The sequence below is a fragment of the Oncorhynchus gorbuscha genome, linkage group LG24 (genome assembly GCF_021184085.1).
Source record: "Oncorhynchus gorbuscha isolate QuinsamMale2020 ecotype Even-year linkage group LG24, OgorEven_v1.0, whole genome shotgun sequence".
NCBI lineage: Eukaryota > Metazoa > Chordata > Actinopteri > Salmoniformes > Salmonidae > Oncorhynchus > Oncorhynchus gorbuscha.
In genome coordinates, this window is record NC_060196.1 from 37084456 (window position 1) to 37101283 (window position 16828).

Consider the following 16828-nt stretch of genomic DNA (forward strand, 5'->3'; position numbering starts at 1 on the left):
AGCCATCATACCGCTCAGGAAGGAGACGTGTCCCGTCTCCTAGAGATGAATGCACTTTTGGTGCGAAAACTGAAAATCAATCCCAGAACAACAGCAAGGGAACTTGTGAAGATGCTGGAGGAGACAGGTACAAAAGTATCTATATCCACAGTAAAACGAGTCTTATATCAACATAATCTGAAAAGCCGCTCAGCAAGGAAGAAGCCACTGCTCCAAAACCATCATAAAAAAAGCCAGACTACGGTTTGCAACTGCACTTGGAGACAAAGATTGTACTTTTTGGAGAAATGTCCTCTGGTCTGATGAAGGAAAAATAGAACTGTTTGGCCATAATGACCATCGTTATGTTTGGAGGAAAACGGGGGAGGCTAAGGTGCATGTAAACTTCCGACTTCAACTGTATGTCATGTTTTTGGTCACGGGCAAAACCTGTATAAAGGTTTGGAACTAATAAGCTAGTATTCTATACTGTATATGTTGAGCTTTTTTTTATCTGTAAACCTGCACAGCATGGCACATTGATCCCCATTGGTACTCACTGTCCACCAAGAATCAAAATATTCAGTCTCCATTTTATTGGGGGTGGAGTTTAGTTGGGCAGATTAGTACTTGTCAATTACAGACTGGCACTGTGTAGAGTGGGCAGCAGCAGGATGAACAAGGCCCTGTAACATTCCTCAATGAGATGGAGAGAACTGCACATGGAAAGGCGATGTCTCAATCAAGATATGTGATCTGGAAGAACAGTGCCCCTGAATCAATATACTGATGTATATACTGTAGATGTACTGTTTTCCTTTGTTTTGACAGCTTTGCAACTGTATTTGTAATACTATTGTACAATATTGTTCATAACACACACATCCAAATGAATCAACTTGAACTGAGTCACTTGATTCACTTTTTAAACCATCCGACTGGTAATTCAGCAAACCACAGATCGACTTAGACATTCCATTTTATTTGACCCTTTTTCCACAATCTTCTTGGAAGACATCTCATTCTGTATATTACATTTTTTTGGGGGGGGGCCCAAAACGCAAAGCAGGAGCTCAAAGAGAAAGACATGAAATGCTGAACATTTAGTTGATAGTGAACCAATAAGACATCTACCACCGTCAACTGACAAAACAGTGCACAAACATGGTCTGTTAATGCTGCCATTGCAAAGTAGAGGTCCCACACCTACATACCCAAATATACTATGCGTGTGGTGTCGCGTTGCCCGAATTCACCTGTTCCTGTGTGGAACCAAGGGTTATAGTGATAGGTATACTCAAGTGCAGGGATTACAGTGGGAGGGGCAATATTTTTCTACGACTTTTTTTACTTTATTTTTTTACAACGATGAACAAGATGTGAGACTCTACACATGAAACGGCACATACGTTCTTCACAACATCCCATGGAAGAAAACCCAGCAGAGTAGTAGACACTTGAAGCACTAAAAGTTAGGCCTTCAACATCCTCATGTGGTGAGTGAGTTTTATCTAAGGCTGAGAATGAGTCAGTTCAGTCTGAAGCAATTTGTTTTCCCACTCAGTAGCCAAGAGTCAGTACAACAGTGGGAGTATGAGGCAGAGTTAAGTGCATAGTTATCTATTGCATCTTCAAGCTGGATCGAGATGAGACTTCACAGCTAGATCAGGACTGAAGGTTCAAAACAGTCAACAGATTGTAAATTCAGGGGTTCTTGTACTCAAGCTCAGCTCTCTTATAGTAAGGATGTACAGTTGTAGTGCCAGGAACAGTGTAACGTAGTTTTGCAACAATGTCCCATAAAATGTCTATTTCTGGAAGAGCAGTGATTGAGGATCAGGCCATTCTCTTTGGAATGCATTAACAGAGTAAAATAAGACTATATTGGGAGGTCAAAGCTGACTGTATCCATCGGGAAAAGACATTTATTGGCACCAAGTTCAACACTATGGAATGCTGTCTGTTTTAACCATCTTCTGTATAACTTTCCACAGTAGAGTCACTTTTCCAGCATGGACCATAGACACCATTAGTCTGCTAAGCATTGCAATGTTTTAGACCAAAGTAGAATCCAATTAACTTATTCTGTCTCTACCACAATTCACATTTCTTTAAGGTTCTGTGATTGTTGGCTTCCTCATTCTCCAGGCTACCGTCACCTACAGTATGTATCAAAATGGCTTCCGTCTGTCGAATTGAACATCAAGAAGGCCAGATAAGAAAATTAAAAAAAGACAAACACTGTTAATAAGATTAAGTGATAATAACCAAGCATTGTTTGGTCTGAAATGGCCCCCCTATTTTCGACATGGGCTGCATTTAGACCAATCAGATCAGCTCTGAAAAAGATCTGCGGTGACGGTTTTAAAGACCAATCGGTGAAAAAAAAAAAAAAGTACAATTCTCAGGGAACGATCATGAACATATATTCCTGGTAAATGTTAGCCTCTGGATTAGTGGATCTTCATTAATCACGTGTTGGCAGCCCAGATTACTTGACCTAATTACCACACATCTAGATTGGGCAGTTCCACTGATCCCACAGAGCAGACTAAGACTGATTAGTGCCATGAACACGTCAGACCAGGCAGACCTGGGTTCAAATACCATTCCAAATACCATTCCCAATCTTTGAGCATTTGCTTTAGTCTGCATGGAGTGCCAGGTGGGTGGGGTTTGGCCTTTTTAGCCTTTTCTATTGGTTCAATTACAACAGGAAAGCTTAAATCAAACACGACTTTAGTATTTGAAATGATTTAAAAGTATTTGAACCCAGGTCCTGACCAGGAAGGACCACAAAGGGAAACAATTGACAAAGAAAGCAGAGGGAGCATAATAAGTGCCTGTATAAAACATAAACAATTCAATTAACAGTGGTTAGGTAAGAGTCCAGCGGGGTGGGAACAGGTGTGTGTGTCTTGATTGGTTGGTTGTATTTGGCATTCATCACTGCATTGAGAGAAAAGAGGGTGAGCACCGCCAGCGGGGCAGGGGGTTAGTCAACGGGCCTGCCTTGGGGGGGGTGTTGATGGGGGAAGACGACACACAACTCTTCCTCATCACGCCATCTTCAGAAATTGTTCCACTTTGTCCTCCTCCACTGCGTCTGAAAACATGTCATAGTTCTGAAGGAAAGAGACCAAACAGAGTATAAGAGATTATATTAAAAAAGGGGTCATAACATGCTTATGTCATCTTTAAGTTGAAACCTTTGTCTATACTCACCATCTTCATACCGTTTGACAGTGTTGTGGTTGTGCGTTTGTCTGAGCTCACAAATCCTTACCCCACAGTACTGGTCCTCATTGAAGATCTGTGGCGGGACAGCCGTGGGGTTCCCCGCCTTGCTTCTCATCTCATCCCTGACCTCTCCGCCCACTGAGATGTCAATCAGCTCGTACTGGATACTCTTACTCTCCAGGATCCTCATCACCTCCGCTTGCTGAGATTTCACCTGGAGGGGGAGAGGAAAGGGTCAGTTCAGGGTCAGGGATCCATTACCGTTTTCACACTACTGAGCCGAGCCTGGCTTAACTGAGCCTAGCGGTACTGCACTGTCTTCATTATACACAGCTCAAAAAAATAAAGGGGACACTAAAATAACACATCCTAGATCTGAATGAATGAAATAGCATCCGCCAACTCCTGGACAGTCTGTGGTGCAACGTGGCGTTGATGGATGGAGTGAGACATGATGTCCCAGATGTGCTCAATTGGATTCAGGTCTGGGGAACGGGCGGGCAAGTCCATAGCATCAATGCCTTCCTCTTGCAGGAACTGCTGACACACTCCAGCCACATGAGGTCTAGCATTGTCTTGCATTAGGAGGAACCCAGGGCCAACCGCACCAGCATATAGTCTCACAAGGGGTCTGAGGATCTCATCTCACTCTCATCTGACTACCAGAGGCAGTCAGGCTACCTCTGGTGAGCACATGGAGGGCTGTGCGGCCCCCCCAAGAAATGCCACCCCACACCATGACTGGTGTGGGGCGGCAGCGTAGCCTAGTGGTTAGAGCGTTGGACTAGTAACCGGAAGGTTGCGAGTTCAAACCCCCGAGCTGACAAAGTACAAATCTGTCGTTCTGCCCCTGAACAGGCAGTTAACCCACTGTTCCCAGGCCGTCATTGAAAATAAGAATATGTTCTTAACTGACTTGCCTGGTTAAATAAAGGTTAAAAAAAAAACGGTCATGCTGGAGGATGTTGCAGGCAGAAGAAAGTTCTCTACGGCATCTCCAGACTCTGTCACGTCTGTCACATGTGCTCAGTGTGAACCTGCTTTCATCTGTGAAGAGCACAGGGCACCAGTGGCGAATTTGCCAATCTTGGTGATCTCTGGCAAATGCCAAACATCCTGCACCACCTGTGGACCTCGGGCCCTCATAGAGTCTGTTTCTGACCGTTTGAGTAGACACATGCACATTTGTGGCCAGCTGGAGGTCATTTTGCAGGGCTCTGGCAGTGCTCCTTCTTGCACAAAGAGGGAGGTAGCGGTCCTGCTGCTGGGTTGTTGCCCTCCTACGGCCTCCTCCACGTCTCCTGATGTACTGGCCTGTGTCCTGGTAGCGCCTCCATGCTCTGGACACTACGCTGACAGACACAGCAAACCTTCTTGCCACAGCTTGTGCCATCCTGGATGAGCTGCACTACCTGAGCCACTTGTGTGGGTTGTAGACTCCGTCTCATGCTACCACTAGAGTGAAAGCACAGCCAGCATTCAAAAGTGACCAAAACATCAGCCAGGAAGCATAGGAACTGAGAAGTGGTCTGTGGTCACCACCTGCAGAACCACTTCTTTATTGGGGGTGTCTTGCTAAATGCCTATAATTTCCACCAGTTGTCTATTACATTTGCACAACAGCATGTGAAATTTATTGTCAATCAGTGTTGCTTCCTAAGTGGACAGTTTGATTTCACAGAAGTGTGATTGACTTGGAGTTACATTGTGTTGTTTAAGTGTTCCCTTTATTTTTTTGAGCAGTGTATATTCCACATCGTGCTGAAAAGTACAATATGAAAGTTTGGGTTGGTTTAATAGTGTGAAAAGGCTTCAAGCTTTACTAGTAGTACCAGGGACCAAACAGTCAGATCTGTTTTGTTTACAGTCTGTGGTTAAAGAGAGATAGATGGGTAGCATTACCACTTGAGACAAATCGGCCTAGTAGATATAGTCTACTTTGCCTATGAAAGCTAGAGAGCTTATCTACTGTGTAGTTGATTATTAAATTGTGCAACGCTATCTTGTTGGGTCTGGTTGAGGAAGTTGGGAGGGTGTGTTTGCTATGTGTAACCACGCCTAGGTCACCCACCAACTGCAGCCTGGCATTCAATGAGCAAGACACACCAACGCGCACTACTTACAGCAGATTCAAATGTACTCGAGAAAACAGGATGGCTAGGGACAAACCGAATGACTCAATCCCTTGCTTTTCAGTAGAGGTGAAATTACATAGCCCATGGCTAAACATTTTCAAAGTCTTCAATTCAAAAAATATCCTTAATTATATGACCCGATGGCTAACTTGGCAGTATAACGCAGAGCCCACCGAAAAACGAATCCCCCTATAATCGACACCAGATGTTTCACCGCGATTATTTGCATACACTAATTGTGTCCAGGCGTACACGAATGTAAACTCTCCGGAAGTACGCTGCAACATTTGTATCAATTTGACTAATTCCATTAAAAGCGAAACGCGTGTGTGTTTATAATGCCTTTAGACAGCATAAATAGTTCACGTCCACCGTACAGGTAGGTAGGCATGTATACGATCGCAATCGTTGACAAGTAACCCAGTTGCATTTGTCTAGACCAGCATCGATTATATCAGGTATGTTGCAGAATGCGAAAACTATATGTCCCCATTATTCTAATAGGCCCGTGAGATCTACCGCCTAAAGCGGACTGATAAAGGAAATAAAACGGAACAATATGACTTCCGTCCACATTTTCGGGTTGAGTTTGCATTTCCTGGTGCGTTTTGTTTATCTCCAAATAAACCCGTTCTTCAAAAACCTTGTGATCATCTGTATGGTGGACTGAATTATCAATAACTCCACATATTCAAACAATTGCAATATTGACCCAATTCGCATTGTATGCTGGTCAGATCCTGAGATGGATCGTTGACAGGGCTTTCGTTGGGTGTGTCTGTCAGACTGGTCCATAAAGGGTCTCTATAAGAAATGTATCCACCTGCAAGAATACAATGCATCAATAATCTCCGTTTCATCTCACCTCTCTGGATGCAGTGACGGTGGTATAATATAATTTGACGCCCATAGTTGCGATTTTCGATATCCCTTTGTGTGTTGGTCACAAGAGCAGCTCTCTTGCCGTAGCCTACAATCAATCGCCTCTTCTTCCTGCGCCTGAAAATACTATTTTTGCTGTGTGGTTTAAAGGGCCAGTGCAACCCTTTAGTCCTGTGTGTAGATTGCAGTTCTACTAGTTGGCTATTTGATGTGACTGTGACATGTACAGTACCAGTCAAACGTTTGGACACAGCTACTCATTCAATGGTTTTTATTTATTTACTATTTTCTACATTGTAGAATAATAATGAAGAAACCCAAATGATAAAATTACACATGGAATCATGTAGTAACCAAAAAAGTGTTGAACAAATCTAAATATATTTTTATATTTGAAATTCTTTGCCTTGATGACAGCTTTGCACAGTCTTGGCATTCATGAGGTAGTCACCTGGAATGCATTTCAATTAATGGGTGTGCCTTGTTAAAAGTTCATTTGTGGAATGTTTTTCCTTCTTAATGAGTTTGAGCCAATCAATTGTGTTGTGACAAGGTAGGGGTGGTGTACAGAAGATAACCCTATTTGGTAAAAGATCAACTCCATATTATGGCAAGAACAGCTTGAATAAGAGATAGAGAGAAATGACAGTCCCATCATTACTTTAAGACATGAAAGTCAGTCAATGTGGAAAATGTCAAAAATGTAAAAAGTTTCTTCAAGTTAAGTCACAAAAACCATCAAGCTCTATGATGAAACTGTCTCTCATGAGGACCGCAACAGGAAAGGAAGACCCAGAGTTACCTCTGCTGCAGAGGATAAATTCATTAGAGTTAACTGCACCTCAGATTGCAGCCCAAATAAATGCTTCACATAGTTCAAGTAACAGACACATCTCAACATCAACTGTTCAGAGGATTCAGGCCTTTGTGGTCGAATCGCTGCAAAGAAACCACTACCAACGGACACCAATAAGAAGAAGAGACTTGCTTGGGCCAAGAAACACGAGCAATGGCCATTAGACCGGTGGAAATATGTCCTTTGGTGTGATGAGTCCAAATGAGATACCTTCAGTTCCAATCGCCATGTCTAAAGGCACTGTACAAACCAGGAATAGGCTCAAAACTGGAATCAGACACCCAGACTGTATCCTGGTAGGCCTGATCAATCAGCATCATTCAACACCATTTATTGATCAGTGTGAAGTTCAGGCTGGGACTGGCAGGGAAATGCCTGTGTTCACTAAAGGAAAGCTATGTGACCTCAATGTCAAAGTCAAAGAATAAGGAGAGGTGAAACTGTGCTTGGACAAACAGATCTCATTGTGGACAGAGAAGCTGACACAAGTATACATAATCTAAACCTAAGATGCTTTTGGTCTACTGATGTCAATACTATAATTTGCACCCTTAACGCCCTTTGGTAAGTTCTGATATCCTTTGCTCAGGGCCTTTAGCCACTGCAGCCAGCCAAGCCACCCAGCTCAGCTCCTCTTTATCCCATGACGGAAAAACCTGAATCAGCAGACAAAGCTGGAGCTAACCCTACACTTGGACTTTGTCCACATTCTCCTGCTGCCTGGCTCACAATGGAAGGGAACAGGCCTGTTTCCCTCTGCTGCTCTGCCAGTGATGAATGTCTACATCACCATGCCAAGCTCAACTAGTTTCATTAGCATACTGTTCACAATTACATCAGTTACACAGAGACCAAAGTAGTCTTGATTCAGATTTACAAAGAACTGTTATTTACTTTCAGTTCCAATGGGGGGTCTTACCATATATTCCATTACTGCACCTGAGGTTATTCCATTGACTTGGACAGTGATTATCACAAAAACAAAATGATTGCCTATTATAAATAGCCCAGGTGGGGTTGGATCTTTGATGCTTAGTGACAGTCAGTGGAACAGGGACTGTGTGGAGGATACTGTGGATCAGTTTCCGTCTTTCTTTAATAAAGAGCACAACTAGAGGACAAATAACAGTGATCATTTCAGCACTCTGATGGGACATAGAACAGTAGGCTGTAATGTGTCCATGTTACATCAATCAAACCAACTCCTGGGGTTACTAAAGTAGGCTCCAAATGTTACATTAGTTCTAGTGATGTAATATAAAACAAATCAACCTGCTATATACACTATACAATATGGAGACAATGGATGGATATGTGAGCTATTCCCATGGATTCTTGGCATAACGATACATATTGTGTTTCAGATAATCATTTTCCTGTCCACAAGGGGGCAGCGATTCCCTATATTTCAACACCTCTGCTTAACATTGTCAAATGCTTAGAGACAGAAACGATGCAATATACTGTGGCAGCAATGTAATGGTTACATCCTCCATAAAAGGGCCAATCAGTAGTTGAAACAAAAATAAAACGTTCTCCCCGCTACTGTTTCGTTAAAAGGCTGAGAGATGGGGCTGGAGAAATGTAACCAGTCTAAAATTCTACGGATGCAAGGACTGACCATCTGTGGAATCAAAATGATAGTTTTAACCATGTTTTGATGCTTTACAGTGTTAATTTACATTTACTTTGTTTACAAACATTGGAGTAAAACAAGCTTGTATTTGGGGTTGTGATGGGGAACAACAGTTGAACTAAGCTCCAGGGTTGGGGTCCATTCCATTTCCATTTCAACTCAGAAAGTAAACCAAATTCCAGTTCCAACTTTTCCTCATTAAAAAACATTGGAGAAAACTGGAACTGGAATGTCATTGGAATTCCTGAATTGACTGGAACTGGAATATCATTGGAATTCCTAATTGACTGGGAATGTTTATGTAATTGACCCAACCCTGCTAAACTAGGTACTTATAAAGTTATATTCTTACAGAATTAATGGGGACATCCAAAATGTATGTAGCAACTGCTGATTTCCCTTTTTAAAGAGATTCTCTGGTACTTTTGTATACACTTTTTGTAGCCAGTAGTGTAGGTGTAGCCAGTAGTGTAGGTGTAGCCAGTAGTGTAGGTGTAGCCAGTAGTGTAGGTGTAACCAGTAGTGTAGGTGTAACCAGTAGTGTAGGTGTAGCCAGTAGTGTGGGTGTAACCAGTAGTGTAGGTGTAACCAGTAGTGTAAGTGTAGCCAGTAGTCAGTAGTGTAGGTGTAACCAGTAGTGTAGGTGTAACCAGTAGTGTAGGTGTAGCCAGTAGTGTAGGTGTAGCCAGTAGTGTAGGTGTAACCAGTAGTGTAGGTGTAACCAGTAGTGTAGGTGTAGCCAGTAGTGTAGGTGTAACCAGTAGTGTAAGTGTAGCCAGTAGTCAGTAGTGTAGGTGTAACCAGTAGTGTAGGTGTAGCTTAGGTGTAACCAGTAGTGTAGGTGTAACCAGTAATGTGGGTGTAACCAGTAGTGTAGGTGTAGCCAGTAGTGTGGGTGTAACCAGTAGCCAGTAACCAGTAGTGTAGGTGTGGCCAGTAGTGTGGGTGTAACCAGTAGTGTAGGTGTAACCAGTAGTGTAGGTGTAACCAGTAGTGTAGGTGTAACCAGTAGTGTAGGTGTAGCCAGTAGTGTGGGGGTAACCAGTAGTGTGGGTGTAACCAGTAGTGTGGGTGTAACCAGTAGTGTAGGTGTAACCAGTAGTGTGGGTGTAACCAGTAGTGTAGGTGTAGCCAGTAGTGTAGGTGTAACCAGTAGTGTAGGTGTAGCCAGTAGTGTAGGTGTAGCCAGTAGTGTAGGTGCAGCCAGTAGTGTAGGTGCAGCCAGTAGTGTAGGTGCAGCCAGTAGTGTAGGTGTAGCCAGTAGTGTAGGTGCAGCCAGTATTGTAGGTGTAGCCAGTAGTTCTGAAAGTAGCACTCATAAGCCAAAAGTCTCAGAAAATTGACTACTACATCACAAATGTGAAGCTATGTACACCACATCATTGCTCTCTCTCTCTCTACTGTGTGCGCATCTTACGAGCAATCACTTTCAAACTAGGGATTTTGTGGCCAATTGAGGAAAGACAGTAATTCTGCTGATAGATGCATGTATGAACTACACATTGACACATCCAGCACAAAACCGGAGGTTGAAAAAAAATACTAGTCGCCAAAGTACCTGAGCATGTCTTTAATATTTCACTGGGGGGGAAGGAAGTTTGAGGTTGCAGTAATAATGAAAGGAAAATGGTGTGGGCTTCAAGTAGTTTTTATTGCTGTTCTACAAATGCCATAAAGTTAACAAAGTTCTGAAATGTGAAGGACCTGCAAATTGTTATGATTCCTGACATGTCATAATAACACTGCATTGTTGTGAAGGTATTTTTTGGGCATCAGTCAGGGGGAAACTATACCTCCCACAGGAGGTTGGTGGCACTTTAATTGTGAGGATGGGCTCGTGGTAATGGCTGGAGCGGAATGGTATCAGATACATCAAACACAAGGTTTCCATGGTTTCCATGTGTTTGATGCCATTCCATTTGCTCCCGCCATTATTATGAGCCCTCCTCCCCTCAGCAGCCTCCACTGATACCACCCTATGGCACAATCAGAGAGTAATGGACAAAGGGTAAACATGAACAAAGCCGGTCCCAATACACTCCCTAGCCCTTCTCCTTGGCAATATCCCTGCGATTGCAGGTCTGTCAGGTGGAAGCTCCAACACTACACATAATACCTATCACCCTTCAGATCTGCAAACACATAAGGTTTAATGTGGCAAAGGGGAAGGCATGGGGACCCAATTGGGATTGGCTATGTGTGTTGCAATGTATAAAGGGAGTTGTCCTCACACCTTTACTCAATCCCATTGGCTGAACTGATGTTTTGTTATAGGTCACCATGGTGATCTTCCAGAAAGAGCCAATCAGAGCCTGTCTCTATTCCGGTTTATGTCACAGCAGTGAGTGAAGAGTGTGTCCTGGCAGTGGTTGGCCATGGTAAGAGAGGTAACACGTTTCCCTTTTCCCCTCGTGGTCAATCAAAAGGAAAATGTAGCGATGGAACATAACCTCCGCAACAATTTACAGGTGTACGATAATGTACATTACATACATCATTTGACACAACCATGCCAATTGAAAAACAGAGAACAACTAAGCAGATCTATTCTAGGATTACAGTGAGCAATCATAGCAAATATAGAAAGTACTATGCAAGCTATCAACATTCTTACATCTCATTGAGGCTTTGTTCAGTGCTAGGCTAGCCTGGTTCCAGATCTGTTTGTGTAGTCTTGCCAACTCTTATGGTCACAGATCTGTGACCATGCTAGTGATAGGCTTCCTCAACTTCCATTATGTAAAAGGTAAACAACACTCTCTCAAGGACACAGGTGCTGTAGAGAAACATAATATTATCATATAAATGTACATTTCAAAAACAAAGGCAGTGTGTGTCGAGTCAACCAAGGCCACATTGATCACTTTGGTACCAAATCAGAGGTCAAAACTGGGCAAAAGGTTCTGGCTGTAATAACGTCAACCCATTTCAACCGGTTTTGCCCACTGGGAAGTGATTCTAACTTTCCTACCCTCTTACATAGTCTCCAAGCCAATTCATTTGGACTTGTCTCTGCAGTCAAGCAACCGTTTTACTTTCCTCGCCATGAAGACTGCTATACAGACACAGACCACCTGCGTGGCTCCATACTGAACCAGATAGATAGTGGCTGCTGCTCCTCTCTCTCCGTGTAGCTGTGTGTAGAGTGGCCGTCGGCCCAGATAGTCCAGGTGAGAGGCCTGGATCTGACAGAGGGTACAGATCACCAGGAAGACGTGGAACAGCTGGTGGCCCTGCCCCAGGAAGTCACAGTGGCCTGGGAACAGACGCTCTGGAAGTGGGTTGGTGAAGAAGAATGCACTGGACAGGAAGAAGGCTACCTGGCCCCCATGGAAGGATATAGCCGGGTCACCGACTACGCCACTGGCCGCGGCAGTGATGTCATCACTGTGCGTCGTGGGCCAGAGGAGGAGGCGGTGGAACACCGGGCTAGTATCCCAGGCATAGGCCATAGCCGAGGGAACCACCTGCCCCACCTTCCGGACCCAGACCCGCAGGCTGTGGTTGCGAAACTTCCCATAGCAGCAGCCCATGCAGGACAGGCAGCAGAGGAAGGTGGCAGTGGGCATGAAGACCGAGGAGACCCACCGGTGGTAATCTGGTTCCACAGCATAGTAGAAGTGAGCCACGGCGCTGCCATACTGATACTGAGCCACTCCTACATAATCCAGGAAGAAGAAGCAGTAGTGGTAGAACTCTGATTTGGCGGCCAGGAGGTGGGCTACAGTGCTGCAGGCCATGTAGGCCAGGGACGACAGGAGGAGGATGAGGAGGGGCCAGGCGTGGGCATCATGGATGAAGTCTACCGTCTCAGACAGCTGGAGGAACTTGACCAGGACAAGGAGAGACCCCAGCAGGTGGGTCCACACGTTGATGGTCTCATTGTGACGCTGGAACAGCGAAAGGATGTAGTACCTGTATCGATAAGGAGACGGGACACTGTTATGTTAGCTTCAGCGACGGGACACCGTTATGTTAGCTTCAGTGACGGGACGCCATTATGTTAACTTCAGAGACACCGTTATGTTAGCTTCAGCGACACCGTTATGTTAGCTTCAGCGACGGGACACCGTTATGTTAGCTTCAGTGACGGGACTCCGTTATGTTAGCTTCAGAGACACCGTTATGTTAGCTTCAGCGACGGGACACCGTTATGTTAGCTTCAGCGACGGGACTCCGTTATGTTAGCTTCAGCGACGGGACTCCGTTATGTTAGCTTCAGCGACACCGTTATGTTAGCTTCAGCGACGGGACACCGTTATGTTAGTTTCAGTGACGGGACTCCGTTATGTTAGCTTCAGAGACACCGTTATGTTAGCTTCAGCGACGGGACACCGTTATGTTAGCTTCAGCGACGGGACTCCGTTATGTTAGCTTCAGCGACGGGACTCCGTTATGTTAGCTTCAGCGACGGGACTCCGTTATGTTAGTTTCAGCGACGGGACTCCGTTATGTTAGCTTCTGCGACACCGTTGTTAGCTTCAGAGACGGGACGCCGTTATGTTAGCTTCAGAGATGGGACGCCGTTATGTTAGCTTCAGAGACGGGACGCCGTTATGTTAGCTTCAGAGACGGGACGCCGTTATGTTAGCTTCAGAGACGGGACGCCGTTATGTTAGCTTCAGAGACGGGACGCCGTTATGTTAGCTTCAGAGACGGGACGCCGTTATGTTAGCTTCAGAGACGGGACACCGTTATGTTAGCTTCAGAGACCGGACGCCGTTATGTTAGCTTCAGCGACGGGACGCCGTTATGTTAGCTTCAGAGACGGGACGCCGTTATGTTAGCTTCAGAGACGGGACGCCGTTATGTTAGCTTCAGAGACGGGACGCCGTTATGTTAGCTTCAGAGACGGGACGCCGTTATGTTAGCTTCAGAGACGGGACGCCGTTATGTTAGCTTCAGAGACGGGACGCCGTTATGTTAGCTTCAGCGACGGGACGCCGTTATGTTAGCTTCAGCGACGGGACGCCGTTATGTTAGCTTCAGCGACGGGACGCCGTTATGTTAGCTTCAGAGACGGGACGCCGTTATGTTAGCTTCAGAGACGGGACTCCGTTATATTAGCTTCAGAGACACCGTTATGTTAGCTTCAGCGACGGGACGCCGTTATGTTAGCTTCAGAGACGGGACGCCGTTATGTTAGCTTCAGCGACGGGACGCCGTTATGTTAGCTTCAGCGACGGGACGCCGTTATGTTAGCTTCAGCGACGGGACGCCGTTATGTTAGCTTCAGCGACGGGACGCCGTTATGTTAGCTTCAGCGACGGGACGCCGTTATGTTAGCTTCAGCGACGGGACGCCGTTATGTTAGCTTCAGCGACGGGACGCCGTTATGTTAGCTTCAGCGACGGGACGCCGTTATGTTAGCTTCAGCGACACCGTTATGTTAGCTTCAGCGACACCGTTATGTTAGCTTCAGCGACACCGTTATGTTAGCTTCAGCGACGGGACACTGTTATGTTAGCTTCAGAGACACCGTTATGTTAGCTTCAGAGACGGGACACCGTTATGTTAGCTTCAGAGACACCATTATGTTAGCTTCAGAGACGTCTTTACTATAATAAAACCGGATGTTGTACATAGCATTGTGGGTATTGTAGTACATCCTGTTACAGTACCTCCAGCCCTGGTGGAGCGGTCGGTATCCGGCGTGGATGTAGCGCTCTCTGAAGAACCTGGGAACTTCGGTGTCCCGTAGCGTGCCGGGCATGGAGGGGGCAACCTCTGTCAGCATCTGGGGCACCCCCCTTACCTGCTGGAGGTTGATGAACAGACGCCCAATCCTATCCATGACAATCGTTGCCATGAGGGATGGTCTGATGGATGGTGGGACCGTTGTTGTTGCTGGCTGGATAGTTTCAGGAGACTGGCAACTAAAAAAGAAGGGGAGTGACACCATTAGGAAAGCATTTAGCATTCAGAGCTGGCCTACACTAACACCTAAAATGCTTCAAAACAATAACTAGGTATAAAAAGAGGTTTAAAATTACTTCATGTATTTTAAAACTGCAGAGCAAGTAAAACTATTTGTAGTAAAAACATCACCTTTGTTGGAGGACTCCCCAAACACATCTGACACACAGGTTAAAAAGACAAGTTCCTTCAATAAATAGAAACACATCACACTACGTGCTTCAGCAGTCAAATTACTTCAGAATGAGTCTCTAGTCCAAGTGAAAGTCTCTCCTTCACAGTTTACCTGTAAACTCCTGCCACCTCAGAAGAGAGGACTAGCCTGGTGAGTGCGTGTTCAGTCTGGTTTAACAGGCAATCAGAGGACATCCTTCATGCTGGCCCTACCTGGCCGGGCCACCAAGGCCCCAGGGACAGGAGGCCAGATTACACCAGACCTGTTCTGACTCCTGCAGCAGACCTGACAATTTATTAGCAGTAGTTAGCCTTAATCTGCAGTTAACCTTGCAGATTAGGCTACTATACGGTCTATGGACCTTGCCCTGAACTTCTAATGCTCCGTGTCTGATCCAGTCCCACTCTCTGTAGTTTTCACTCTAAACAGTGCTAGGAGGGAAAGGAGTGGTGCTATAGGGGATGGGGAGGGAGAACATGAACACTTCAATCTTGAAGATGAAAAGATAAGGATATTTTTGTAAGCAGTGTGGTGTATGAACTTTACCCTAATTGCTCCTGTAAATCACTCTGAATAAGAGTGTCTGCTAAATGAATAATATGTCAATGTAATGGGGGTATAATAACCAAAACACACATCTGATTCAAATGTATACATTCAAGTCACACTCGAAATGCATTTCTAATGCAAGTTTGAATTCATAATACACTCGCCTTCCTCAGGGTGAAAACTCAAACGTTGTTCTCTCCGTGTTCTTCTGATCATAAGATGCATGCAAGTTTATCATGTAATAAAATGTTCTTTTCCTGAACTGGTGAAAGAATGCATTTTCAGATGCAGACATACTGTCAGACATGTTTACACAGTAACTTCAACTTTGTTATTAGATATTGGCCACATGCCCGCATCTGATAAAACAGAGTTGCGAATGAACAGAAATGTAGCTCCAACACCTTCAAAACGGGATCCTTACATGATAACAAGGCAAATTCAGTCAAATCTCAGCAACACCTATTTCCTATTGTCAACCCTGTCAAGTGTTTGCCTATGGCTAATGTGACTGAGGAATTTACACGGTGGCACCCACTGACTAAATATCGTTGACACGATGATAATTCAATCAAGACCTCACATAAACCTACAGTATAAATCTCTCCCTCCAGCCTCTCCCATATTTGAGTGACAAAGGAAGGCTGTGGAGAGAGGCAGGCAGAGCAATCAGTGCGAAATTCATTTCTGACATTGCTCTCTTCCAAAAACCAGAAAAACCCATTTCACGCCCATCAAATATTAACATTCAATTTAATTTTGTATAGGCTATACTTGTGCTCTTTTTGCGTACACTGTTTCACGTGATAAGTAAAAAGTTAGAGAATATTGCACAAGACGAGAGAGGAAATACCAATGCATGTGGGCGTTCTTCTTCCTCTTCAAGGCTACTACTGTAGACGTACTTTATTAGCCTACATCAGACAGCTCCGGAACACTCAGCGCAGCAGGACCCTCCGCGGGATCTTTCACCTTCAGATGTGATGATCGTCCGACTGTGTCCGTCCATGTCCCCCTCGGACAGTAATCGGTCGGTCACGCCTCCCCGACCGGTGACCAACCACTCAGATACTGGAGTGCAACAGATGAGCGTCTTAAATGAACATGAGGTGTCCAATGGAAAGTAAGTAGGCGGTCGTTCCAAGCAGAGGAGAGAGAGAGAGAAAGAGAGAGTAGAAATGTGGTATTTACCTTGGCTACAGGAAACTTTGGCGTGGATGTCTGATCGACTGCGAACTGTCCCTCATACCTTTAGGACTAGTCACCGTGCAACTGTTTCTAGTCAACGTTGGATTTCCCTCTGTTGTTTCACATGACGGTGAAATTGAGTAATGAGTTGATACAGTATCAAGGGATGAATACTGAGAGAATAAATAACGATATTTCATTGAAAAACCGGACCCTATTAAACTGGGGTATGAAAAAAGTGAGAACTCCAAGAAGTTTCAATACATGAAAAA

At 44.8% G+C, this 16828-nt stretch overlaps 2 protein-coding genes across 3 annotated transcripts; both read right to left on the bottom strand.

Moving 5' to 3' along the window:
• Positions 1-942: 942 nt before the first annotated feature.
• On the bottom strand, positions 943-6369 carry LOC124012526 (SH3 domain-binding glutamic acid-rich-like protein 3). Its single transcript, XM_046326255.1, has 3 exons — positions 6220-6369; positions 3266-3433; positions 943-3104 (listed from the first exon to the last, which is right to left on the bottom strand). Exons 1-3 carry the CDS (start codon positions 6262-6264, stop codon positions 3039-3041), a joined length of 279 nt encoding a protein of 92 aa, XP_046182211.1. The 5' UTR covers positions 6265-6369; the 3' UTR covers positions 943-3038.
• A 3991-nt stretch (positions 6370-10360) lies between these two features.
• Positions 10361-16448, bottom strand: LOC124013114 (membrane progestin receptor alpha-B-like). 2 transcript variants are annotated; one of them, XM_046327281.1, is made up of 3 exons: positions 16222-16448; positions 14350-14604; positions 10361-12643 (listed from the first exon to the last, which is right to left on the bottom strand). In XM_046327281.1, exons 1-3 carry the CDS (start codon positions 16227-16229, stop codon positions 11725-11727), a joined length of 1182 nt encoding a protein of 393 aa, XP_046183237.1. In that variant the 5' UTR covers positions 16230-16448; the 3' UTR covers positions 10361-11724. The 2 variants fall into 2 exon arrangements, with proteins under 2 accessions (XP_046183237.1, XP_046183236.1); XM_046327280.1 differs by lacking the exon at positions 16222-16448 and adding an exon at positions 14931-16203.
• Between the last annotated feature and the right edge of the window lie 380 nt (positions 16449-16828).